Raw genomic sequence first — 10355 nt, forward strand, 5'->3', positions numbered from 1 at the left:
TATGTTCCTTTAATCCAGAAAGTTTAGTATCATTAAAGTAGTTTAATTTAAGCCTAACTATGAATATAAAAGAAACATTCTTAATCGTTTCAGGAAATTACAAGAACTAATATGGCTGAAGGAGAAACAGAAACATCAAATTCTGAAAGGTAAATATAAGGAGAAACTGACTCTCTTGAAATTCAAGTATATAAAAAGCTTGATACTTGAACTGCATTATTTTAGTTAATTGATATTTCAGTTATTTTGTTTAGTTTTTTTTTAAGCTTATTTATTTATTTTGAGAAAGAGAGTGAGGGAGAGCTCACAAATGGGGGAGGGGCAGAGAGAGAGGGAGAGAGAGGATCCCAAGCAGGCTCCGCACTGCCAGTAGAGAGCCCTCTGTGGAGCTCAAACCCATGAAACCATGAGATTGTGACCTAAGCCGAAACCAAGAGCTGGCGTTTCAATGACTCAGCCACCCAGGTACCCTGTTATTTTAGTTTTAATTAAAATAAAATTTTGAAATTTTAATACAACAAAAATATACTGTATATCCTTAGTTTTAAAATCATTAAAGTTTTGACATCTTTTAAACATCTTTTAAACACCTTACAGTTGTTAAATTTTAAAAAGTACTTATTAGTAAATAAAATGTTAACAGATTTTAATTGCTCCTATCAAATGAAAACAGTTATAAGATACTACAAGTTACAAGACAGATGGGGACAATTTTTGCAAACAGATCATCTTAAAATCTTTTCTTCCTAATGTATTTTCAAAAGCTATAAAACTTTTGGTGGGAACTCATAAAAGTTTCAAACTTCAGGAATTGGCTTTAAAAAATGTAATTCTCTGATCAACACTAAAGAGCCCAAGACATTTTAGAAGCTTTCTTAACAAAAGAGAATCTAACATTCAAACTAGAACTTAATTCCAGATAAAGATAATTTTATTTTATCTTTCAAGTTAAGTAATTTCCCCATGGCTATGTTTATGCTGTGTATTTTATATACAGCTATACAGTGTAAGGTGTAGGGTGCTAGTTAACCAAATAAGAGTGATTCATCTATTGCCCCTGAGAAGAAAATTATGGAATAAGGCCTTATGAAGGTGTTTCTTAGACTTTGCTAGAAAAATTATTTAGCCCTCTCTTCACCTAGAATTTGGGGAAAGGGGCAATGGTTAACAAAATTTCAACAAAGGAGTTAGAAAAAACAGACTAGTCACCTCTCTATAATGTTTTCTATAAATTGTAGTTAGTCCAATAAGATCTGAATAAAAATAAAAATTATATAAATTTAAATGAGGAAAATAAACTAATTGTTTGCAGATGGCATAATTGACCTATAAGATCCAAGAAAATGAGCTAAGAATGAAATTAATGAGAGTATAAATTAAGGTAGTTTGTTATAAAAATCTGAATCTTTCAATATACCAATAATGTGATTATAAAATATAATATTCTTCACAAGAGGAGCAAAAAATGAGAACTGTGCAGGATCTAAATGAAGAAATGCAAACTTACTGTGATAGAAAATAACTAATTAACAACTACTGCATAATAGGCCATTTTCCAAATTAATTTATAGTTTTAATAATGAGTAGTTAGTTAAAAATCCTAATGGGATTTGGTTTGGAAACCAACAATGTTTAAAGGAAGATTCATGTGTTCTATTTACTACCATAATTGTTTATTTAAGTTATTGTTCTTTTGTTAGTATTAGGTTGTTTCTGTATTCACTATTTAGACATTGTTTTTATGAGTGTCTTTGTACCAATATCTTTTCCATTTTTAAACTATTAAACTTAGGAAGAAAAGTAGTAGAATGTAGGTGATTTACTCTATTAAATAATAAAGGACAGTTGCTGGGATGAGCACTGGGTGTTATACACTTGTTGGGATGAATCACTGGAATCTACTCCTGAAATCAAATATTTTATGATTCACTACATAGTTTGTGTTAACATGCCAGGGTAAGTGTGAACACACACACTTATACACACATAAACGTTTATATATACAAACAAACATATTTATGTATGCATGTTGTATATATTTACATATATTTTTTCAGGCATATGTTTATGTTTTTTTTAATTCAGCTATTAAATATTAGGGAAATATTTATGAATGCTTATTTAATTTTGCATAGGGAAAGACACCCTAATTAAGAGGATATAGAAATCATTTAAATAGTAGTTTTTTTCCGGTGCTCCTGGGTGGCTCAGTCGGTTAAGCATCCAACTTCTGCTCAGGTCATGATCTCATGGCTTGTGGGCTCAAGCCCAACTTGGGGCTCTGTGCTGACAGCTCAGAGCCTAGAGCTGCTTCAGATTCTGTCTCCCTCTCTCTCTACCCCTCCCCCACTCATGCTCTTTCTCTGTCTCTGTCTCTCTCTCTCAAAAATAAACATTAAAAAAATAGTTTTTTCCCAAATATGTTCACTTCTTCTTTAAAGTTACAAATTAATAAGAATGCTTAAATTTTAACCTAGATAGGCAAGATTGTGAACAGTTGAAAGTGATGATTATCAGGACTAAAACCAGTTTTGATAGATTCCCCAGGTCTCCTTTTAAGATGTGACTGTGGAGTTTCTCAGTCTCATGCCTAAGAAACTGGCCACCTCCTAAAGTGTACATGGCAAGGACTGGGGATTTGGGTTATTTTGTTTGTTTGTTTTCTGTTTTGGCAAATGTGCTTTGATCTTTTTTTTTTTTTTTAAGAGCATGTCTTTATTTTGATAGTGTTCAAATACAATGTGTTATAAAGGAATAGATAATAAATGGCTTTATTTTTTCAGTAAACAAGATAAAGCTTCTTCAGAGGAAGAAAAAAATGAATGTGTTACAAATTCATTTGAAGGCTCATTAGCAACAAAAAATGAAGAAAGCATAATAGTGTCAAATAAGGAAAATGATACCTGTCTTGAAGATCAGAAAACTGGCTTAAAGAATATCTTCAGCCATGATTCAAATATTGATGCAGATAAAGTAGAAAAGGAAAAACAAATAGAGCACGTTTGTCAGAAAATGGAGTTGAAGATGTGCCGAAGTTCAGGAAACATAATTTCTTGTGATCAGAATGAAGATTCCAACTCCAGTGAAGCTAAGTTTTCTTCAAAGAATGTTAAGGATTTGCGGTTAACATCTGGTGATGTTAGCATTGATCAATTTTTGAGAAAAAGAGATGAACCTGAATCTATTAGTTCTGATGTTAGTGAGCAAGGCAGTATTCATTTAGAACCTTTGACTCCATCAGAGGTACTTGAGTATGAAGCCACAGAGATTCTTCAGAAAGGTAGTGGTGATCCTTCAGCCAAGACTGATGACGTAGTATCTGATCAAACTGGCAGTGTTCCTGGGGAAAATAGCCCTAGCACAACAGAGACAACAGTAGACCTGGCAGATGAAAAAGAAAGAAGTTGAAATTTATTAGTCATTCTAAGTTTAGTGTACCAATGGTAATAACATTTGGAACAGTGCTATCAGGTGAACTCAGTGGTGCTGTTCTGGAGAGTTCAGAAATAGAAAAATGTGAGGGAGGTCATTCATCTACACTTTACCTGTATGTTCAATCCAGGTTATTAAAGAAATCACTTCACCCATAATAGCATGATTTGTATGGATTTCCAAAAAGCCTTTAAAACTATTATGGATTTTAAAGAAAGCTAAGTTTGCAATGGAAAAGTCTCATTTAACAGTTTTTGAAGAGAAGTTGGTGGCCAGTATGAATTGATTTTTAGAATATTAATTATAATGATAAAGCTTTTGAAACTTCCATCAGTCCTAAGCTAAAAGTTCTTAGTACCTATATATTCTTTTCAGGTTACTTAAAGGAAGAGATTTGGAAACCACATACCTTTTGGGAGTAATTGATTTAAAATAATGGCTGATAGGCATTGTTAATGAAGGCTTCATTTCGAGTATGATGCTGGTAAAGGGGCATGCTTAGAGTGCTAAGTTAATTGATCTAATGAGAATTTGGATGAACGTAAAGTTAATTTTGGATTTAATGTAACATTCCAGACTGTCACAAGCATGTAAACAGAATATTTGAATCTGTGTACCTCCCTACAAGTGTGAGCCTGCCAGGCTGTAAGCTTACCTTAATTAAACTTTCAGTGAAAGTGACATTATTAATATGTAAATTTATATTTGTGCTTTTTGTCAGTGTGTTAAGCTGTGCAGAAATCCCTTGATGTGCTAGTTGTAGAAAATAGAAACCCACTGTTGAAGCTCCTGTAGCTATTATGCTTTTAATATTGTTTTAATGATCTTTAGAAATAGACCCAAAAAAATGGTCTGGACACCAAACCAAAGTATGGTATAATGTAGATATTGTAAAGCAGTAAACGGAAAACATGTCCTGGCTCATGCCATGTTTAAGTGACTTTTTCTTTAATTGTAAAATAGAAACTTCAAATGGGACCTAAAGCAGTGATGTAAAAAATTGGTTTGGGACATTTAGTCTAATTTATCCATATCCTATTTTATCCATAAAATGGCTGCTAAATAGATTTTTTCAGTTGTTTTTTATCATCTAGAAAATAGTACATATAGAAATAAATAATATGGATAAAGTAGTTTGCTTTAAAGTACTTAAAATTTTATTTAAAATGCTACATTTTTTCTTCTTAAAATGTGCTTTGAATTCTTAAATTTTGTTTCATTGAATGTTAAATGTTTTAAATGGCTATTAAAATTCTGCTGTATATAGTAGTTTTTGAGTAAATATTTGCAATAAAAATCTGTCCCTGAATAATTTTATTTTTCAGAAACCTGCTTGAGTTGGATTACCTTTGGCGCCTTTAGAAATTGTATACTTGTTCAAGGAAATTTCATGTTGAAGTTAGTGGTAGGATTTCATTCTGTATTCTTTAATTGATGCATGATTTATTTTAAATTAGGACTTAAAGTACAGGGGAAAATACTGTTAATACTTACAGAGAATATATCTGCTTTAAAAATTCTTTTATTGCAAGAGAAATATAATTTACTATTCTAGTTTTCTATCTGCCCAGCAAAGTAAAAAGAGTAAACAGGCAAAATATATTATTGACTTACTTTCTTGAAAAGTTTTTTTTTTGAGGGGGTCACATATTTTCATCTTTCCTGCTACCAAGAAAAGATAGGGAGAGAGGGACTTTTTAGCTGTTACCCTTCACCTTGTTGAAACATAAAACTATAGCAGACAAGATTTTTGGAGTAATTTAAACCTTAGAAGTGAAGGAGTAGAAGAAAGTCTATGTAAAGACTATTTTCTGAATCTTATTCAATTAATCGGCTGGCAGATCACCTAATGTACAAAACCCTAGATCACTGTGCCAAAATAAGTCTCTAATGACACTGTTATCCCTTTGAGCTTTGGGTAGTTCCTTCTTCTGTGGCTATATACCTTTAGAGTAGTTGTGTTCAACATAGCTAATCAGTGAACTGTTTATGCCTATCCATTAGGAGAAGAGGAAACTGTACCAAACTCTAAGGAAAGTCCTGCAATGAAAACAAAAGTGTAGTTGAAATAAGCATTGTATTTGGTAACGTAATTGGTTTATGTTCTCATACCATCTCCTTATTTCCATTGAGGAACAAACAGTTCAGGTGCACAGACCTAGCCTTTGAGTAACAGTGCTTTAGAACAGCGGACAGCAAACTTCTGTGTAGGGCCAGATAGTAAATAATTGTGGACCATACGGTCACAATTATTCTCAACTCTTCCTTGTAGCTTGAAAGCAGCTGTAGATGTAATGTAAATAATAGCCTGTTTGTGTTCCAATAAAACTTTATTTACAAAACAAGAATGTTTGGCCCATGGATTGTGGTTTGCCTTTGCCTGCTTTAGAGTGCTTAGACTGACTTAATCTGACAGTGAAAGCCAGTGATGCACTCTAGTGACTGTTTGCCTAGGAACTACCTACCAAGGTGCCTTAGTGTATAATAGTTCCCTGTTACCTGACAATAAACTTAGGATTGATTTTAAGTGCAGTTCAGTGACACTAAGAAGCATTATATTCATTTTGTGGATATACTTTTAATTTACATTGAAAATCTGAATGCCATATTTATTTGTATTCTTTCTTCCCCTTTGTGTCTCTCCAATAGGGAGGAAATTGGAATTTTTTTCATCCATGAATTTTTTTAAGAACTATTCTAAACATTTTAAAAAGGAACTGATAATATACAAGTCACTTTGTTTTAGCTGTAAGTAAAAAGATGAGGAAACCAAATATCTAGGCAATTACTGGCCTAAGGTTAAAAAGCTAAGATTTGAATGAAATTTGATCTTGATTCTGAAACAGAATCTGAAGCAGGCTTCAAGCTCTGAGGTGTCAGCGCAGAGCCTGACGCAGGGCTCGAACTCCCGAACCATGAGATCATGACCTGAGCCAAAGTTGGATGCTTAACCAACTGAGCCACTAAAGATATACTTTATATTATAATTATATAAATTTAACATCATTAAATTTTTGTAGGCTTCTGTAATGTCATTTTTTACTTCATGGTTGACATGATCATTTTTGTTCCATCAAAATCATTACTCCAAAACCACTCACTTGTACTGACTTCAATGAAATAGTACTTTTGTATGTATGTAGACACTACAGAAGAAGTGCAAATATTTCATTTTTACTAGATTACCTTAACAATAAGACTTGTTTTTTCAGTTAAGAAATGAAACATTTAACTTACCTATTTCTAAGTATTAAAAGAGAGAAAGTTATTTTTAAATTATTTTTTCAAATGAGACACATGTGCAGATCCATGTAGACAAAAAAATAGTATTAGATTTTTAAAAGTTATGGCAGTGTTTAATTTTTACCTCAAAAGCTATAAATTAAAAGATACTTGTAAGGAATTAAACACATCTTTAGCAACAAATGTAACTTTGTAGAGGAATGAGATATCCTGAGAAATCACTTTTACAGTTATGTAAATTGCATGTTAAAAGTATTATAAAACCAGTTTCATTATTTAAATGAATATACTAAGCATATAGTATAGTCTTCTTTGATGACACAGTGTATCACCATGAAGATTATTGAGCTAAGCTGTAAATGAAGCCATAGCTATAGATGTTAATGGCCTGAATACCTGCTGATCACAGAAGTTACCTTGGATTTTGGTTTCTAGAAAATATCCCAGATACATCTGGGGCCATTTGGCTTTTCCAAAAACAGAACAGAAAAATTGACTGTATCACTCACCCAATCCAACCTCTTTTTAAAAATGACTAAAACCCTTTAAATCTTAAAGTATAACTTGCCATTTGTGGGGAATTTGGGAGAATTTAAACTATAATTTTAAATTTTTTAAATATTTCAAGTCTTCATCCACTGCCTTAAAAACATGACTTTAATTGTTCTGTATCAGGGGCTAGCAGACAGTGACCCACAGTTGGCCACCTGTTTTTATAAACAAAATTGTATTAGAAAATACCCATATCATTTGTTTATATATTGTCTGTTGTAGTTTTTGCACTGCAATAGCACAACTGTACCGGACAGAGACCATTTGGCTCACAGGCCCAAAGCTTAAATCTGGCACTTTAAGAAAACGTTTGCTAGCACCTGCTCTATATTTTTATGTAAGTATATAATAATTTTATAATTATTTTATTGTCACTATTATAAACACTACAGGGAAGCTCTCACTTCATAAATTTTGGTCTTTATTTGTTATTACCTGTAGGAAGTCTAAGTGCAATATTAGATTGAAGAATATTTAGTTTTTAAGTAGCCAAATACCAATACTTAACTTTAATTATCTTCCCATGATGCTTGTGGAAAGCTTCTTGTTCCAGTATGAACTCCTAGAGTTAAGAGTTTACTTATCTAGATTTTATTTTGACTCTTCAAACAAATTTAGCTTTTTTAACCTATTGTGACTTTAATTTATGCTATTCACCAAATATTTCCAGTGTGTGGTAATATGACTGTTACCTAGCCAGTGAGTTGTGAGTGAAAAGCTATTTCAATTTGGATCATTTAAGTGTTGATACGAGACTCTTTAGAACTTTCTTTTCTCTCTGACGTGGTGATGATGATTGCTGCATCAGACTGGGTTCCTGAGGGACTGTAAACCTAGCCTCCCTGTTTAGATGGACATATAGCGTGAGGGAGAAATAACCATTTTTGTTTTAAGTTAATACAGTTAGGGAATACCTCATTTGATACAGGATTAGTCCTGAAAGTGGAGTGCTGCCATAAAAAGAAGCAAAATTGAACTAAATTAAACTATATTGCATTGGCTTAGGTGATAGGTGGTAAAGCTACATGAGATGATCCACATTTGCTGTGGTGAAACGTTTGGTAAACTTGCCTGCAATACTTGGAAGAAAAATAATATAGTGAAGTTTTATCTCTATTGGAAGAGTCTGGATAACAATTTTGTTTATTAGTTGCATTTGACAGTTGCATTTTAAGAAAGACATGAACCCAGATGAGAAATGGTAAGATGTCCATTGGAAACAAAATAAGTAAAGTCCAGAAATCCAGGCACTTGAAAAGCTGGGAAAGACAGAACTTCTCATCCCCAATCAGTTGAACAAGAAAGCCTTTAAGTAACAAAGCTAAATTAATTCAAAAATATGGCCATCATACTAATTGTTTTAAATGTCTAATTTGGTTAAGGAGATCCTGCCTCCATAGTGTTTCTATGTAGGAATTCTTTCACAGCATTTCTTGGGAAATTTATATATTTTTCTGAATCTCATGACCCATCATTCAGGAAATTAGTGAAACAGGAAGAAGAATTGCAACTAAACAAGAATTAAAGCTTAGTAATGAATTTAGAGCCATTATTGGACTGAAGGAATCCACTGAAGTCAAGCACAAAAGCAAGAATGGGGAATGCTGATACAGAGTCCAAGAATAAGTTCAACATTTCCAGGAATCAGAACAGGAGGACATGGAAGAGAAGTTGTCACAGCCTGATCATTCAGTCTTACTTGTAGCTATTGCCATGTTATGAATGTATGTCTATGTTCCTGTCTGCTACTAACGGTGAGTCATTCTTATAAGTAAAATAAATATGAATAGGATTATATATATAGAGTATACTTTATGTAAATCCCATCACTGGTGTTCTAAGAAATAACACATGGAAGCAAATTAATTCCTTACATTGTCAGTTTTGACCTGTGATTCTGTGTCCTGTCCCTTTATGGGACATCCAAATGTAACATTCAAATACTACCAAATAAACTTGTCAGCATTTCTAAGTTTGTATGATTATTTGCCAAAGGCTGCTGTTCTTTGCAAATACTTTAACTAGAAATGCAAAGGAAAGAAGTAAATGTTTTGGCACATAATGAAATGAAGTTAGAAACTGATCTAAACTCTAAATTAGAAAAAGCAGTATCAATTTCAACAGCAAGACCAAAATCAGGGAAAGCCGACAAAATATTTTCATCATTAAAAAGGAAAAGAACTTTTATAAATCAACATGTAACCAAATGCCAGCTTATAGATGTTTTTGGACAATTCTTAGCAATTCAACTAATAGAAATGTGAATATGAAAGATAAGTTTCTATGTCTGAAATGTTTGTAACAAAATAAAGATAAAAACTATCAGGTCAATCAATGCATTGTGTGCTTTTAAGTTTCATTTTAAGATAAACTTATAACAAGTATTTGTAGTACTTACAGTTTAAAATGATTTTAATTTGGCGTCTATGCTAATAATTTCCTTCATTTAATGTTTTCTGTTGTCAAATGTCTATGTCAGGCAAAGAGAGTGGTATTGAAATATATAATATTGTCACAGCACATTGGTTCGTATTAAGAAATCACATATTTATGTCTTTTTAACAGAAAATATCAAACATTTAGCAGAAAAATGATGCAGTATTTATTATGGTGATAACTGTTTTAAAATATATTAATTATAGTGTTATGAAAAATAGAGAATGATGATTGCATATAATTTGGGGATTCCTGAGAATTCCCAGAAATGTTATTCTTTATTCCTATTTCCTAAATATTAATGTCTGTCAGGAATTGGAAATACTAATGCCCAGTAAATCTGTTCAGGTAGACAAAATGGCTTAGGAAATGGGTGCTGAAGTGTCAGTCTTCTATCAATGCCTGATGGGCTCAAGGTACTCCAGTTAAGTGGGGACCATTTCTTTAAAATTGTGGGTGTGACTATTGGCTCATTGCTAACTGGAATCATATAAAAAGCAAAAATTTGGAGAGAGGTATACTGTCAAAGAAACCATGAATTTGGACTAAAAGTTTATAAATGTTCAAGTCTTAAAATGAACCCTTGGGTCCCCAACTTTTTTTTTTCTTTCCAAGTTTTTATTTAAATTCCAGGTAGTTAAAATACAGTGTAATATTAGTTTCAGGTGTAGAATCCAGTGACTCAGCACTTC

The 10355-nt window shown here is 32.4% G+C and overlaps 1 protein-coding gene across 7 annotated transcripts in view; it reads left to right on the forward strand.

Annotated features, from left to right (window-relative positions):
* ZNF280D (zinc finger protein 280D) overlaps nt 1-9558 on the forward strand; it is a 247229-nt gene extending 237671 nt beyond the window's left edge. For 6 of the 7 annotated variants that reach the window (XM_043555352.1, XM_043555349.1, XM_043555353.1 and 3 more), the window contains 2 exons: nt 94-149; nt 2784-5780. In XM_043555352.1, the coding sequence (XP_043411287.1) occupies nt 94-149; nt 2784-3408 (681 nt within the window). In that variant the 3' untranslated portion in view covers nt 3409-5780. Of the gene's footprint in view, nt 1-93; nt 150-2783; nt 5781-7449; nt 7565-8706 lie in introns of those variants that run through there. The other variant, XR_006293287.1, reaches the window with a different exon arrangement.
* The last annotated feature ends 797 nt before the right edge of the window (nt 9559-10355 follow it).

The sequence above is a fragment of the Prionailurus bengalensis genome, chromosome B3 (genome assembly GCF_016509475.1).
Source record: "Prionailurus bengalensis isolate Pbe53 chromosome B3, Fcat_Pben_1.1_paternal_pri, whole genome shotgun sequence".
In the NCBI taxonomy this organism is placed as follows: domain Eukaryota; kingdom Metazoa; phylum Chordata; class Mammalia; order Carnivora; family Felidae; genus Prionailurus; species Prionailurus bengalensis.